Here is a 16,894-nt window from a genome sequence, read left to right on the forward strand (position 1 = left end):
TGTGCACAGATAGAGGAGCCAATGGAATGTTTTAGGGTGGCATAGTATGACAATGTAGTGTAGAGGACTGGGCTATTTACTTTGGCCTCACTGGAGACAAGGCCAGAGTGGATGACTAATAACTGTGAAACTTCCAGTCTAAGTTCCTATTCTTGTCAGTGTAAGTCAGAACAGCTAACCAATGTTTGTACTAAGTCTGTAGAAAAAAACTACCAGTCTCAAACAAGTACAAGTTCAATGGCCTTCCACATATCCAAAATGTTACTTTCTGTCACAGAAATAGTAGATTAAGGAGACGATCCACTTGAACTGTAGACACAATCAGGAGGTTGCTATTTGTGTAAATTCGTATCAAAGCACAGGCTAGCGTTTAAAATCATAAAATGCTTGTCTGCTACGATGCCATCTTCCCCTTCTTTTCCCTTCTATCCTCATTACTCCTCCCCCAAATAAAACACATTGGCAGGACCACACCTAAGCCATTCAAGAGTCCTCTGCGTTCTTAAGCAGAAGGAATTTTGTGGCTTCTCTGGAGACTAAACTCAGTTGGCAGCACACATGGAAACTCTGCTTCTGCTTTACTTAAGCTCCTTTGTTATCAATGGAATGTTTTAGATGTTATGCATTACCATCGGATCTGCTTTAGGGGATCCACTGGCTTTAAAATTTTCAAAAATCCCTTCCTCCTCACAAGGCATCAGGTACATAGCAGAGCAGGAAGATGACCTCTGGATGTGTTTCTGCTTTCAGCTGATATTGCCATGGTGATCTGTGATACACCCAAAAAGGCAGCAGATCTGTTAGAAAATGTGGAGAAGGGCCTCACTCCAGGCCTGAAACTGATCATCCTCATGAATCCCTTCGAGGATGACCTGAAGCAAAGAGGGGAGAAGATCGGAGTTGAGCTATTATCCTTCTGGGATGCTGAGGTAATGGTCTGAGACACAACTCAACTCCAAGGCTGGCCTGACGCCATGGGCACCTGGTGTCATCTACTTGGCCTGACATCTCCACAAGTGTGCAGGCTGTCATTCCCCATGGGTGGCAGGACAGGAGTAAATTAGACTCATGCTGTGAAGCTTTGAAAACAATTGCTTCAGGACAACTCAGAAACCATGCCAGGGGAGGCGAAAGGTCTGTGGCCAGCATGCGCAGAGTTCTAAGTAGTGGATTTATAAGTTTGATGGTTGGTGGTAGTTAAGGATATGGTCCTGGAACAAGTTGAGGTAAATTATTCTGTATCTCCCTTTCCCCTTCTGTAAAATGAGGATAATATAGTCTCCATCTCACAGAGATGTTAAAGAGTTAATTAGTTAATCCTATATAATAAAAGGCTAATATGCAAATCAACCGAATGGCAGAATGACCGGTCACTATGATGCTCACTGACCACAAGGGGGCAGACACTTAACATAGGAGCTGCCCCCTGGTGGATCAGTGTGATCCCACAGGGGGAGCACTGCTCAACCAGAAGTCCTGAGCTAGGCTCATGACTGGCAAGAGCAGTGGCACTGTTGGGAGCCTCCCCTGCGTTCGTGGCAGCACTAAGGATGTTTGACTGATGGCTCCCAGACTGGGAGAGGGTGAAGGCTGGGCTGAGGGACCCCCACCTCCCAAGTGCACAAATTTCATGCACCAGGCCTCTAGTATTGATATAGACAACTCAGGAAAATGACTGGTATGTAGTAAGCCTGGAAATGTCAACTAAACATATTATTAAAAAAATATTTAGCAATAGTCCTAGATGATTAAACCTCTGAGTATGGTGGGAAGTTTAGACATTTAGAGTCTTCCCTCTTAAGGTATTTAATCTAGACCTTATGCTTTTCCATAGGGCTTCTGAGCCTGACCCAAGATGAAATTTTGGTTATATTCCCATAGATGTGTCCTCATGGAAAAGGGAGAGGGCTGTATTTGTCATGAGTCTATCCAACTCAACTTATGCCTTTCTCTCTTGTAGAATATAGGCAAAGAGAATTTCAGAAAACCCGTGGTAAGTTTCTTCTGCCTAAATTTGAATCTTGAATATTTAACTCCCAAAGTTCATGGTAAACTAAGCTCTTGTGCTTTCTCCTCCAGCCTCCTGAACCAGAAGACCTGGGCATTGTCTGCTTTACCAGTGGGACCACAGGTCAGTGCCCATAAATCTGTGCTAACACTTCAGGTCAGCCAAAAACATGGCTTGAGTCACTGACCACTGGTAGGGGCTCACCACCTAAGGCTTGAGTGCAGATACCCAAATAGAAAACTGTAAGCATAAGTAGATAAACTTCATTGAACATACTGGGAGGAATTTATATGTTATGAATTTCAGGGGTCTTAAAGATGGCATCATAAAGCCGAACTTCTTCCCCAACCCACCACACCCTCAATTTGACACCACTAGAATGGCCATTCAATCAAGATATCCCAGTGATAGTTCTACAAAGATCACTGTGCACCCCACCTCCTCCTGATACCTACATACCTATTAGAACTCTTAATAGCTTTTCATGTGGACCATGAGGACCTACCATAATACCCATTCCATCTGCCCAGTTTATAAAGTGATAGCTAGATAACATTGTTAGATCTGAAGTCTTCAACATAAAACCAGCACAAGGGACAGGGAGGTTACTTGGAATTTTCTTTTCAACTGTGTTGCTATCTGAGCTATGGCTGTGGCCTGTGTGAGGGTAGAAGGCTGGCAGCAGTAGAATCTCCAGGGGGAACATTAACCATTCACAAACAGAGTCATATACCTCTTGTACAAATACTCAATCAGACACCCCCTAGCCATCAGTCAGACAGGAGAAGCTCTTGCCTCTTTGGAATAGAACCAATTGAATGTCACTTCTTGTTTCAAGGCCAAAGGTAACCTATTCGCTACATAAAGGATCTTTATCTCCATCTGTTGCTTCCTACAGGTGACCCCAAGGGAGCCATGCTAACCCATCAAAATGTTGTTTCAAATGCTTCAGCTTTCCTCAAATGTGTGGAGGTGAGTGGTCGTTTGAAAAAGAGGTCCTCATTAGAATGTGTCTCTTTCATGAGATTTTAATCTTGAAGCTAGAGGAGTCAGAAAAGTAAAAAACAACAAACGCAAGTTAAAGGCCTGAGTGTGGACAAAGACGTGTGTATCTTTGTGTGGAGGGCTGTGTATTTTCAAGCAATGCTCTTTGAGGATCTCTGCAAACCACTACCCCAGCGCAGTCCAGGGCTCCTCTACCAGTTCTGCAGGGTACCCCCTGCACGCCTATATGGGGCACTCATGGAAGAAAGTAGTTTAAAAAAATTATTTTAAATTTTAAATGAGATGTAACTGACGCCTAACATTATAACAGTTTCAGGTGCACAATGTAATGATTCAATATTTATATGTATTGCAAAATGATCCTCATAGAAGGTCTAGTTAACATCCACACCACACATAGTTACAAATTCTTTTTTCTTGTGATGAGAATTTCTAAGATCAACTCTCTCAGCAACTTTCGAATATACAATAGAGTATTATTAACTATAGTTAACGGGTAGTTCTTGAATCTCTTTGGGAAAGAAGGTTGGCATTAGTCTGATTTTGTCTCTCCTCTCTTCCCGATCTGTAGGAATCCTTTGCACCCACCCCCGAGGATGTGAGCATATCCTACCTCCCCTTGGCTCACATGTTTGAGAGGGTTGTACAGGTGAGTACCCCACAGCCCTAGCAGGTATGTGGGAAGGGAGTGCTGACTTGCTTAGTCCCGCCTTTGTTCCAAAGACAGGTACCCAGCATTTACAGTCCTTTCTTTAAAGTAAAGGGCACAGACAGGGAGTGGGCCTAGCTAAGTCTAAATCCCAGCATTCCCCTGCCTCCCTGTGGTGCCTTTCTCCACTAAGTCACCTTGCTTCTGCCTTCACACGGTGCCTGCGAGTCAAGCGAGGTCAGAGCCAGGAGCTTACCCGTCAACTCTTCATTCTGACCTGGGATAAGAGATGTTTTTCTTTTTTCTAATCTTATTTTGGTCTCAAATTTTTAAAATATCAAGGATTAGAGAAAAGGAAGTTCCTCACAGCTGGGCAGGGAAGAAGCATTTGATCCAAGTGAGATGTCCAAGACAGGGTTGTTCAGGATGTTGTGCCCTGGAGGAGGGCTGCCCCTCTATGAGTGGACTCTAGGCTGTTCAGGCTGAAGCCGATTTGAGGACTACAATAAATGCTGGTCTTTCAAAAGCACAGGTGGTGGTAGGGATGGGAAATCCTTTCTCTGATCCTTTGACTGTGAGCCCTATTCTTAAAGATTTTTTAAATACTATTAATGCATGAAATAATGAAGGAGAGATCCAGTTTCTTGGACTAAAGTGCTGATATCTGATTCATAAAATATCGATTCTAATAAGCATATTTTTTTTTAATCCTCACTTGAGAATATTTTTCCATTGGTTTTTAGAGAGAGTGGAAGGGAGAGAGAAAGAAACATTTAGAGACACACATCCAATTGGTTGCCTTTGCACATGCCCCAACCTGGGCTGGGGATCAAGCCTGCATCCTAGATACGTGCCCTTGACTGTAACCAAACTCAGGACCCTTCAGTCCCCAGGCTGATGTTCTTTCCACTGAGCCAAACCAGCAAGAGCTAATAAGCATCTTTTCTTTTCTTTTCTTTTTTTTCACACTTCAACATTTCTGAAATCAGGAGAGTCTCATAATTATAGGACAGTCTCACGATTAGTCTCTTAGTGCCATAGACTAGGAGGCATCACCAGTGGCCAAGCCTCTTGAAGATGGGCCCCACCTGAAGGGGTCCTTTGGCTCTGAGCTCTTTCTCCGGCGTTGGTTTCAGATTGTCGTGTACTCCTGTGGAGCCAGAGTTGGGTTCTTCCAGGGAGACATTCGATTGCTGCCGGATGACATGAAGACGCTAAAGCCCACATTGTTTCCCGTGGTGCCTCGGCTCCTCAACAGGATCTACGATAAGGTACTGGCCTTGCTTCTGCCGGGCTGACCATGAGGTGAACGAACTGTCTGGCTCAGGCCTGACTGAGGCTCTTAGGGACTCTACGTTGTTAAGAATTTGTCCACTTACACCATTGCCTCCCATTCCCTACAAACATCTACTTACAGTAGGGGTGTCGAACTCAATCAGAGAAGGGGCCAAAATCTAAAATCCAGCCTAAATCGCGGGCCGAATGGTTTACTGAACAGTCATAAACTGTCATTGTGATGGAAACGCAGCGGAGTGCAGTGATGACAGCGTGGTGCGGGCCACATTGCAAGGCCTGGCGGGACGGATTTGCCCCTCGGGCCTTGTGTTTGACACATGTGACTTACAGCCATATTTATAAATGCAGTTTGAAAAACTCCTTTCCTCTGGGTGAGACCACTTGGACCTGATCTGGAGAAAGAGCTCAGTTCAGAGACTCTGATTTCATAGCACATGCATTTTATCCTCACAAAAGCACATGAGGCCTACACTTACCAATAATATCCTTAACTTATAGGTGAGAGACTGAGCCTCAGGGGTTTAATAACTTGCTCAGAGTCACTGCTAATTATGGGTTCGGGCCAGAATCGAATTGTCACATAATAGTTTTATTTTATTTTTTAAATGTATTTTTATTGACTTCGGAGAGAAAGGGAGAGGGAGAGAGAGATAGAAACATCAGTGATGAGAAAGAATCATTGATTGGATGCCTCCACACACCCTCTTCTGGGAATTGAGCCTGAAACCCCGTCATGTGCCCTTGTCCGAAATTGAACCTGGGACCCTTGAGTCCACAGGCCAACAATCTATCCACTCAGCCAAACTGGCTAGAGTTTTCATATAATTATTTTAGCTGTCATTTATCAATACTCTATTTTTCATTAGGGATTGCAAAATGGTGGTTTCTAATTCAATCATTTCTCTTTCATTCATTAGCTACGATGCTCCCATAATGGCACAACACATTTCATTCTTTTATCTGCCAATCTTCAGAATGCTGAATTGGTGCCCCAGTGATCTTTAAATCTGGCCAATGAGATTATTTTCTTTGTAATATTAAGAACTGGTGATTTGCATATTTGTATGTTTAATCTATTTCACTCATTCTTCTCAGTGTTCAAATTTTCCTATTTTGGAAGTCAGGAGTCCATTTTGGAAGTTGGGAGCCCCATCATGTTGCTCATATGTCCTTTGACAGGACCTGAGTGGTTTTTAATAGCTTTGTTGATTCCTAGCATAAGATGACTCAGGCTCATTTTGTATGATTCCTACTCAAGCCTTGGTTTGGTTGCTTTCTCCAAAGAGCTCTTAGAACTGGAATTTGAACCCAGGCAATATAATAATAGCACCAAGGCTCTTGACCTCATACCTCCATAGACATGAGAGCCTTAAGGAAACAACACAAGGCCATTCTCCACATGTTTGGCCCCTCAGATCCTAGCACTCCCCTTCATGCTTGTGAATCTCACCAGGTGTTATCTGGGGGCCTCGGTTATAGGACAGGCAGCATGTTGGTACACAGATGATCCCTAGACATTGAGAGCCCTAATTTCTATCAGACTTGCTAACAGTTCTAACAGCTCCTCATCATGCTATGAGATTATTAGATTTGGTTGTTATAATTTTTGTTCATTTGTTGGTTGGGATTTTTCCCCCCCAATTTTTGAGAGAGGGTTATTTTATAATATGGTATTAACACGCAGTTCTCTTCCGGGACTTATTTTTAAAATGCAAGACTTTATTAGGGGAGTAAGGGCATGTGCCAGGAAATGGGAGTGGCCAGGGGCAAGTCAATGGGGAAAAAAGGAGACATATGTAATACTATATGTAATACTTTAAACAATAAAAATAAATAAAAGTATATACATTTCCATTAAAAAAAAAAGTGAAAGACTTTATTAGAGTCTAAATTCCAGCTCTTTATCCAGGATTTGTTAGGGGGAGTCTTGTAAAAGTTGGGAAAAGATTTTTTTTTTAAGGCTGAGAGAGGTGTCAGGAATAACATGATGCAGGCAGCATTTTAGTGTAGGTTTTGGAGAAAGCTGGTGAAATGTTGACAAAATAATGGTACAGGCATGAGTATCTAGATTCCCAGAGCCTTGAGCACAGTTAGTATTAAGGGTGGGGATGAGCAGCTCTTTTGGCTGGAGGCCCAGAAATGGGAGTGTAAATACAGAAGGTGGATGAGAGTCAGCTTTGAATTTTGAACTGGAAAAGAACTTTGATTTCCTTGAACCTGACTTCCAGTAGGATATTGTCTCAAAAGCCAGAACACGGAGTCCAGGATATAGTATTGTAAACATGGGCACTTTATTTGGGTTGAACAGGAGAAGCTATTCTTGGGCAGGAGTGTGGTTGGTGGATTATAGAGTCATGATGAAGCCAGAATCAGGGATACTAGGAAAAGCATGTGAGTCTGAAAAACAGTGTCAGCAGTAAGTCCACGTGTATGAAATATCTAAGTAGAAAAGTCTGTTAGGTTTTGTGTGCTGTGGCTAAGGAAACTTCAGTTACAGAGAAAGTGGTATTTCTCCAAGTTTAGTGTATGGGACAGGAGGGGGAACATGGGGGCAGGTGAGAGGTGGTGCTTGTTTAAACAATCAGATTCCTGGGACCTTATTTGACCTACTAAAGCAAAAACCCTCAGGGTGCTGCCCATTGAGCTGGTTATTACCTAGTAGTTCCAAGTGACTTTGTAGATTGGTGCTGACCATCTTTTGAAGACATAATTATGTCAGTTGCTATAGTTGTTTGCCAAGGTATCCGGAGGAACTGGAGCTCTGAATTATATGTGGACATAATTCTTTGGGCTCTTTATTATTATGAGAGCTGCTTCCTTATGAAGCTAAAGGGCAACATCTCTTGCTCACAGATGAGCTTTGGTAAGTGTCTCTACTGGGTTTCCAACTAAAAGGAGTTATCACCGTGCAGGTTCAAAATTCAGCCAAGACACCCTTGAAGAAGTTCCTGTTGAAAATGGCTATTTCCAGTAAATTCGGCGAGGTGAAAAGGGGTATCATCAGACGCGACAGTTTGTGGGACAAGCTCATCTTTAGAAAGATCCAGGTAGGTTGATGGACAAGCATCTCTTTAACTGGAGATTCTTGCTTACATTCTGTATTCACTCACCATATGAGATCTCTCCTGGACAACCTTGTTTGTTACTAAAGGGAATAGGTCCAAGTTCAGAAAATGACTAGTATTTAGGTTCTAGCACTTTCTCATATATATTTTTAAGGTGGTCTGTTGAGATTATAAGTCATTTGAAGGGTCCAAAAATACAAATTATAGGAGGAAATCTTAAAAATGGAGATCTGGTCCAAGCTATAGTGGGTAGTGGTGACAATAGTTAACACTTGAAGTGCCTTCCCACAGTGCCAGGCCCTATTCTAAGTGCTCTGTAAATTACCAAGTTTAATTCTCCTAACACTAGTGGGCGGGTTACGGTTGTTCAACCCTACTTGCATTGGAGGAAAATGAAGCCAAGGGAAGAGGCTTCAGCGGGTGTTTTTGTTTCTACTGAACAGGAAAACCTGGGCGGGAAGGTGCGCATCATGGTCACTGGCGCTGCCCCCATCTCCTCTCCCGTCTTGGAGTTCCTCCGAGCGGCCCTGGGATGTCCGGTAAGCCTAGGACCTTTGAAGATAGCTTATGTCACTTTTGCAACAAATAAGGCTGTTTAAATACAATTGAAAACACAACTGAAAAGTACCAAAGAGACAGTCCACCCCTCAAAAAAATCTCAAAATCAGAAGAAAATATCTGTCTAGTCACCTCTTATGCATATAGGAACCTACATAAAGGGCATCAGGGTTCTAACATACTTGTTAAACAGTGCCCTGTTGATATTGTTCCTTGTCAAAAAAAAAAAAGGAAAAAAAGATCTACATTATTTAATGGTTTTGGAATAGTTTGGTGAATATACCTAAATAACTAGTCTCCTATTGATGGACAAGAGTTACTTACCTTTTCTTTTTGCTATTATAATCAATGAAGTGATAAGGATACCTGAATATTCGTCAGTATTGAATGCAATTATCAATTTGGGGACTAATCCTGGCAAGTAGGGGTTATCAAAACTTCCCTTTAGTAAGGTCTTGTGTTTGTGTGTGTGTCTTTATTCCTTTCTGCAAATAATATATGAGGTCTTATGATCGCAATTTTGACAGTGAAAGCCTTTGCCAATCATTTAAATCCTAGCCCATCAGATACATGAAAACCCTTCATACTGAGCATCCTTTTCTGTTACTTATTGGCACCTGTATTTCTTCCATACATCATTCTATCACTTCCTTACAGAAAAATAGGCACAGGATAATTTGATTCTCCTTCACATTGTTTTCTAAGTCCTTCAGATAGTAATAATATTTATTTTTGTTGTTTTAGAAATATTTTTTTTAGTCTTTTCTTCTATTAAAAAACTATCATTTCTTCATTGACTTGAAATGCCACATTTCCCAAAGTACAGTACAAGTTTCCATACATTGGTCTATTTCTGGACCTTTGGTTTTTGAGTAAAGCCCTGAGTTGTGATGACTTACCAGGTCAGATGTGAACTCAAGGTATAATGACATGAAGTGACCTCCAACCCTCAGAGGCCTCGCTTTTCCCCTTTTTTAAAGCACAGCCAGCTCCTGCTTTATCTTGAATTGCTCTCAAAGCCCTTCTCTGGTTTTCCCAGGTCTTTGAAGCTTACGGTCAAACAGAATGCACTGCTGGCTGTACATTTACATTACCCGGGGACTGGAAACCAGGTAGGTTCTCTGTCTGCTAGGCAGGAGGGGCAGTGGTTGGGAGAAGGGTTTTAATTGAGCTTGGACTTACGGGTTTAGATGAATGTGGCAAAAGCCAACTTGGGGGTTTCTATCCAGGCCAGATGATTTTTCAGTCTTTTCACTTTTAGAGTCAATCCGTAAGTATCTCTAAAATATTCCTGGAATGATCACAGCTGACTCAATGTGGTGTGTTTTAGGTCATGTCGGAGTTCCCCTGGCTTGCAATCATGTGAAGCTGGAAGATGTGCCAGACATGAACTACTTCTCAGTGAACGGTGAAGGAGAGGTGCGTGGGTTGCTCCCAGTAGTCATGGCAAGGCATTCGAGGTGGGGACGTTTGTATCAAGGAGAGCACCCCATTGTGAACAGGAGTGGGTTAGATTCATTTGAGATCTGGAGCAAGGCATTCAATGTTTCTGAACCTCACTTTCCTATCCACCACACTAGGGATTGCAATTGAGTGCTCTTCACACAGTAGTTGAAACCATCAGATGATATAAGGGTGGGAACAGGTGTTGGGTCAAGTACCCAGGCCTGGAGTGGTAGCCTCTGCCATTGCCATCACTTTGTACCTTCTTACCTGCAGATCTGCATCAAAGGTGTCAATGTGTTCAAAGGATATCTGAAGGACCCCGAGAAGACGGCGGAAGCCCTGGACAAAGATGGCTGGCTTCACACAGGAGATATTGGTCGCTGGCTCCCGGTGGGTGATTCTTCATAACTTTGGGGAGCATAGGCTGCAGAACTGGGGAGAACCACCTGCTTATCGACAAGCTAGGCAGAGATGCAAGTGGCATGACCAGCTGAGTTGGCATGACTCCTGTGACTTTGGCTGCAAATAAATCTATCCTGGAATAGATTTGTTTGCAGCCAAAAGAAAATTAGTTGACTTTTCCAGGAAAGGGGTGTAGTAGTCTGTGTTTTCTTTTTGTTACTTTTTAAAAAATTTTTATTGAAAAAAAGTTGTGATTTGATAACTCCATGGGCTCACACCATTTGCCTTTTATACGTTTCAAAGGGTTACATCCATTTCTTTCCACCTAATATGTAGAGACATCAAAACAAGGGGGCAAGATTTCTAAACTAGGCATGTGCAGAGGTGAGGTGTTGCCTCTCAGTGGCCTTCACTGCCTCTCTCTGTGAAATATATGGCTCCATTTTTTAAAGCTTGCTAACAAGCAAAGATAAGTAGTCTCTGCCAACCCCATCTGTTTTTCTAAAAAGAGAGGAAATAATTGCATAATTGTGATGGAGACTTAGGAGCCCTGTAGGGGATTTTTCCAAGGTCCCCTCTGAAAAGGTGCCTACTATGTGCTGGGGGAGTAACCAGATATCAAACTTCTTTCTGGCTCAATAGTCTCAAGATTTAAGTGATAGTCACAGAACATTTGGTGAACACTCTGAGAACACTGGTTCTGGTGATGACTTTCATAGATTTGAGTCTAGTAGTATCGTGCTAACTTATCTGCTTCTTTATGAGTTCTCTGCTCTAATAAGCATAAAATGTGGGAATATATTCATCCCCAAACTGGAGTTATAAAGGGCTTAGCCTTATTAATCACTTTCAGATAATGTCTGTTAGGCTGGATTGTTGGCTTATTGCTTGAGGCAGCCTTGTTGATGGTTCCAGGGCTGGTTCAGTCTACTGCCCTACTTAAGGTGTGATCATGTGGATTGTATTTAACACTTGTCCCAGTTCTGTAATTCAAATCCCTAAGAGCCTAAGCTCCTCAGACCAATGAGCTCAGAGACTGTCAAATGACCCCTGGTGGCTGGGGAGAGAGCCCTCCAGGCCCTACTTCTGTATTAACAATTATTGACTTGTTGATTAGCATTAGCACAGTAGAGCTGTTTAGCTTGCTCCTGGATCTAACAGGAGGGATACAGAAAAAGGAGTCCAGGAGGGGGAGATCTAACTTATTCCAAATTCTCTTTTCTTTTCCTTTTTTTTTTTTTTTGTAATGTATTTATATTGATTTCAGAGAAGAAGGGAGAGGGAAAGAGAGAAACATCAATGATGACAAGGAATCATTGATTGGATGCCTCCTACACACCCCTGAAAGGGGATCGAGCCTGCAACCAGGGCATGTGCCCTTGGCCAGAATCGAACCTGGAACCCTTCAGTCCGCAGGCCGATGCCCTATCCACTGAGCCAAACCAGCTAGGGCACCAGATGCTTAATAAAAAATTCTTCCTTCCCTATCTCTGGGAGTGCTGGAAATGGAGTAATTGGGCATTACATTATTGGACATTTATGGCTACAAAATTTCTTTGGCAGCAGGTCGTGGGGGCTTTTTCTCAGGGTTCCCATTGACCCTCCAAAGAGACATACAATACAGACAGGTTCTTACTGGAAGCTGCTTCCCTACCCTTTCCTCAAAACCAAGAATGAGAAGTGAAAGATGGCTCAAAAGTCTCCGGAGAAGCCAAGTTTAAAGAAGGATTTCACCAGCTTCTCCATGGACATCACCCACAGGGAACTCAGAAACACTGACACCGTCTTCTCTCTGTCTCCTATAGAATGGAACTCTGAAGATCACTGACCGTAAGAAGAACATTTTTAAGCTGGCCCAAGGAGAATACATTGCCCCAGAGAAGATAGAAAACGTGTACAGCAGGAGTGCACCAGTGCAGCAGATTTTTGTGCATGGGGAGAGCTTACGGGTAACCCGTTGTTTTAACAATAGCCCTTTCTAGGCACAGATCATGCTGATCCTGGTGGCTACCGGAATTCTGTTTTGGTGGGTTTAGGATGAGAAGATATAAACTTGTAGGACTAAAGAAATCAAGCCATATTCCAAATCTCAAAATAAGGCAATATAGAGGCAATTAATTTTTTTGAAACTAGAATGAATTCTGTAAACAAGTCTGTAGGATTGATAAACAGATAGACTTAATGGGTAGCCATTCAGTAAAAGGAGACCCAAGTGGAATAGAAGTCCTTTGGTATAAACTGTGTCATATACACAAGGCTTAAACTTAGCTTTTGGAGAGTGGGGGAGGGTTGATACGGCCAGAGGTGCTTTAAGCATAATGTTGAAACACCACTTCTTTTTAATCAATCAAATCTGAGTAGAACATTTTTTGTAAAAGGAAAATGGGGGTTTGAGTTCCAGGAGAGTTTGAGCTATCTGGTGAAGAAAGAGTAGGACACTAATTCTGCATCAGAGATCTTGGGAAATGTCTGTTTCAAAGATATGACCCTGCCTTCACTAGCCACCAGGAAACCGCTGATAATAACAATTCTCACTGGCCTTGTTTTCTCTTCATAGTCATCCTTAGTAGCAGTGGTGGTTCCTGACTCAGAAGTGCTCCCCACATTTGCAGCCAAACTTGGGGTTAAAGGCTCCTTTGAAGAACTGTGCCAAAACCAAGTAAGTCTCATGTAGCAAAACTTTATGCACCTCCCTGGGGCCCGTGGCAGGAGAGGGGAGTCCCACCAGCTTGGGCACCCATGAGCTCCCAGAGCCTTCTGTCTGGAAAGAATAGGCTTTTCCTGAACCTGTGGCAGGTGGTTGAATCTTAAACATTGATTTTATTAGATTGGAGGATAGGATGGGAAGTTTAAAAATAACAAATACTATTTTTATAGTAATACTAGAGGCCCGGTGCACAAAATTTGTGCATGGGGAAGGGGGAGGGTCCCTCACCCCAGCCTGCACCCTCTCCAATCCAGGACCACTGGATTCTAACCGCTCACTTGCCTGCCAGCCTGATCACCCCTAACCACCTCTGCCTTGGCCCTCACTACCATGGCTTTGTCCAGAAGATGTCCAGTCTACCCAGACTAATTAATATACTACCTTTTTATTAGTATAGATGTTCTTTATGCAGGAGGGAATTGGAAAATAGAAAATTTAAAAATGCCATTCAGAGAAAACCTCTTTACAATTCAGATTTCCCTTTTGAATAATATTAAGCATGAATTGTACTTGTACATACTCCCATATCCTGCTTATATCCCCAACAAACACTTGTAGGAATTTTGAGTCATTTCATGCTTACCCTTTCATGTAGGCATTTTCAAACAGCCATGCTTTAAGCCATGTTTCACATTCTTAGGTTATAAAGCAAGCCATTTTAGAAGACTTGCAGAAAATTGGGAAAGAAGGTGGCCTCAAGTCCTTTGAACAGGTATGTACTACCGATGTTCTCCTGGTCTCTCAAGTCATTCAGGAAGTTTTTAAAAAAAATATTTTATTGATTTTTTACAGAGAGGAAGAGAGAAGGATAGAGAGTTAGAAACATCAATGAGAGAGAATCATGGATCAGCTGCCTCTTGCACACCCCCTACTGGGGATGTGCCTGCAACCAAGGTACATGCCCTTGACTGGAATCGAACCTGGGACCTTTCAGTCCGCAGGCCGACGGTCTATTGGTTTCGGCAATTCAGGAAGTTTTAAAGTTGCATCGATAATGGGGTTTAAATGTACAGTGTCCAAGGAAGTGGTTGTAGATTTCAAATGTACAATTTCCCAGGAACTGGCTTTTACAGTTTATGCCATGGACCCATCAACAATAAATGGCAGTGATCTTTTGTAATTATTTGTACAGTCACTCTTTTGCTATTCATTATTCATTCCCCTTTCTCCCGACTCATCTCTTTCCCAGATTATTAGTTTGAGAATGGGTATGTGTTACTGTTCTTTCTCTTTTACCACTTCATCAACCCCATTTTTTAAAAAGTTTTTTTGTTTGTTTGTTTGTTTTTTATATATATTTTATTGATTTTGTACAGAGAGGAAGGGAGAGAGATAGAGAGATAGAAGCATCGATGAGAGAGAGTCATCGATAAGCTGCCTCTTGCACACCCCCTACTGGGGATATGCCCGCAACCAAGGTACATGCCCTTGACCGGAATCGAACTCGGGTCCCTTCAGTCCCCAAGCCGACACTCTATCCATTGAGCCAAACCGGTTTCGGCAATCCCATTTTTTTTTTTTTTTAATAAGGTGAAATATTCTGAAAGTTTCTTCACATAGCACTTAGGGGCTCTACAGAAAAATCCAAATCACTAATAAATGTTCATGTGTGTGCATGTTCTCTTCCAGGTCAAAAGCATCTATCTTCACTCAGAGCCCTTTTCCATTGAAAACGGACTCTTGACACCAACATTGAAAGCAAAGCGTGGAGAGCTTTCCAAGTATTTTCAGACCCAAATCAACAGCCTGTATGAGAACATGCAGGATTAGGTTAAGGTACTGACGTACTGATGGCTGGGAGGGGCTCTGAGGGAGCCTGCCTTGTGGGAACATGGATTAAAAACTAGCCTTACCTTCACATTGTCTTTTCTTCTGTCTGTTGTTTTACCTTCTAAATTATAACTATAGTTTTGGGGCTTTAAAAAACAGCATTGAGAGACTTATAATGCAGCTCAGGTTTTCAAGCTACTTTTATGACCATACCTTTCTTCAAAGTTTTTTCATAGTCTTTGCCCCTTCCTCACGATCTCCAGCCTGTGTACGTGACCTTCTGTGACTTCTTTCAGTAAAACTGAGCTGTCAACAGTCCCCACACGGGCTTTCCCATGCTCCGGAGACGCTTAAGTTCTGCAAAGCTGTTTCATAATTTGTTTTCTAACTACTCCACAAAACCTTTAGACTTTTCAATCAAGTCTTGACCTACCATGGCTCTCACTCTGAAAGATAGATTTCTTCCATGTACTTAGTGTGTTTGTTTGTACTGAAGATTTCTGAGCCTCTCTGGCTGTCTGACTTGGGAGAATGAAAAATTGGGCCTATGACATGTCTGAAAGAATGTTCAGGTGTTATCTTCAGGGACATGCCTGGTGACGAAATCTGTCCCTTACAGTTTGCTGCTGAGCTGGAAGCTGTGGGGGAAGGAGCTGGAACAATGTCAAGTGCACTTTCCAGCAGACGAAGTAGAGCACCGAGGAAAAACCTCCTGAACTGGGAACAGACCGGCCTGCCCAGCAGGCTTCTCCTCTGAGAGGAGACCCACTGGCCTCTTCCCCCGGGAACTCCAGCTCCTGCTCTGGTTCACCCCAGACAACATGTGTTGCTTCCACTTGTAAAGTCTTTAATTAATAAACTATTGTGGATACTTATGAGGAGGTGTGTATTTCCTCAAGAACCATGATGAGAATCAGCCTTAAACAAGGATGACTGAACATGCATGTGAGCTGGTGGCTCTCAAACATGGCCGCCCACCTGAATTACCTGGGAGTTTAGAAAGATACCACTCCTGGTGTTACCCCAAGGAGCTGACTGAAATGGTCTGGGACAGACATGGCTCTGGGGATTTTTAAAAGGTGCACAGGTGATTCTATATGCAGCCACGTTAACTACTGAAGGCAACTACTACAGAGAGGACCAGGCCTTCTTACTCCATAGCTGCGAACAACAAAACAAGTGACAGTCGAGGCCTAACTCCAAATGAGCCTGATTTGTTTTTTCCTTCACCGTCTTTGTCATACTCTAACCTTGAATGTTTCTTTCTGGCCCCTAACTGGAGTGAAAAGAACATTCCTGGTCCTTCTCCTTTTTTCTTTTTTAATGTTTATTGATTTCTGAGAGGAAGGGGGAAGGAAGGATAGAAACATCAATGATGAGAGAGTATCATTTCCCAGCTGCCTCCTGCACGCCCCACACTGGGGATCTAGCCTGAAACTGGGGCATGAGCCCTGACCAGGAATTGAACTGTGACCTTCTGGTTCATAGGTCAATACTCAAACTCTGAGCCACACTGGCCTGGGCCATCCCTGGTTTTTCTACACTCAGCTCAGAAAAGTTGGAAGAAATGTCTAGTCTTCAGTCACCAAAGGGAAGGCAGGAATTACCTTTCAGGTCCCACATGTCTAGCCCCTATTATCTTCTGACCTCCTCGTACCACCCTCGCTCATTTCTACACTCACATGTAGACTGCTGTCCTGTCCCTCAAACGGGCCAGGCACATTCCAGCCTGCAGTTCTTGTCATCTCTGCCTAAACTGAGGGACTTCCCAGAGGCACATGACTTGTCCTGTCATTTGTTTCAAATGTCACTTCCATCAGACCCTCCCACCTGCCACCTTCACATACATGACTCCATCTGACACTCTGTCTTTGACTTGTCTCCCTCCCTAGCCCTCACTAGAATGGGGCAGTTTGTTTTAATAACTGCTGAATTCCCAAGTGCCCTTCCCTTATTGTTATCTGTTACAAGTCTGACCTGCAGAGCTC

The 16,894-nt window shown here is 42.9% G+C and overlaps 1 protein-coding gene across 4 annotated transcripts in view; it reads left to right on the forward strand.

Annotated features, from left to right (window-relative positions):
• ACSL5 (acyl-CoA synthetase long chain family member 5) overlaps positions 1 to 15,781 on the forward strand; it is a 42,813-nt gene extending 27,032 nt beyond the window's left edge. For 2 of the 4 annotated variants that reach the window (XM_045582084.1, XM_045582083.1), the window contains exons 7-21: positions 751 to 929; positions 1,961 to 1,993; positions 2,080 to 2,131; positions 2,907 to 2,980; positions 3,585 to 3,662; positions 4,799 to 4,933; positions 7,871 to 8,005; positions 8,467 to 8,562; positions 9,621 to 9,693; positions 9,912 to 10,000; positions 10,301 to 10,417; positions 12,235 to 12,378; positions 12,987 to 13,088; positions 13,777 to 13,888; positions 14,105 to 14,271. In XM_045582084.1, the coding sequence (XP_045438040.1) occupies positions 751 to 929; positions 1,961 to 1,993; positions 2,080 to 2,131; positions 2,907 to 2,980; positions 3,585 to 3,662; positions 4,799 to 4,933; positions 7,871 to 8,005; positions 8,467 to 8,562; positions 9,621 to 9,693; positions 9,912 to 10,000; positions 10,301 to 10,417; positions 12,235 to 12,378; positions 12,987 to 13,088; positions 13,777 to 13,888; positions 14,105 to 14,256 (1,571 nt within the window). In that variant the 3' untranslated portion in view covers positions 14,257 to 14,271. Of the gene's footprint in view, positions 1 to 750; positions 930 to 1,960; positions 1,994 to 2,079; positions 2,132 to 2,906; positions 2,981 to 3,584; positions 3,663 to 4,798; positions 4,934 to 7,870; positions 8,006 to 8,466; positions 8,563 to 9,620; positions 9,694 to 9,911; positions 10,001 to 10,300; positions 10,418 to 12,234; positions 12,379 to 12,986; positions 13,089 to 13,776; positions 13,889 to 14,104; positions 14,272 to 14,765; positions 14,913 to 15,525 lie in introns of those variants that run through there. The other 2 variants (XM_036439006.1, XM_045582082.1) reach the window with 2 other exon arrangements.
• The last annotated feature ends 1,113 nt before the right edge of the window (positions 15,782 to 16,894 follow it).

Source organism: Pipistrellus kuhlii, unplaced genomic scaffold, assembly GCF_014108245.1.
Source record: "Pipistrellus kuhlii isolate mPipKuh1 unplaced genomic scaffold, mPipKuh1.p scaffold_m20_p_15, whole genome shotgun sequence".
NCBI classification, from domain to species: Eukaryota; Metazoa; Chordata; class Mammalia; order Chiroptera; family Vespertilionidae; genus Pipistrellus; species Pipistrellus kuhlii.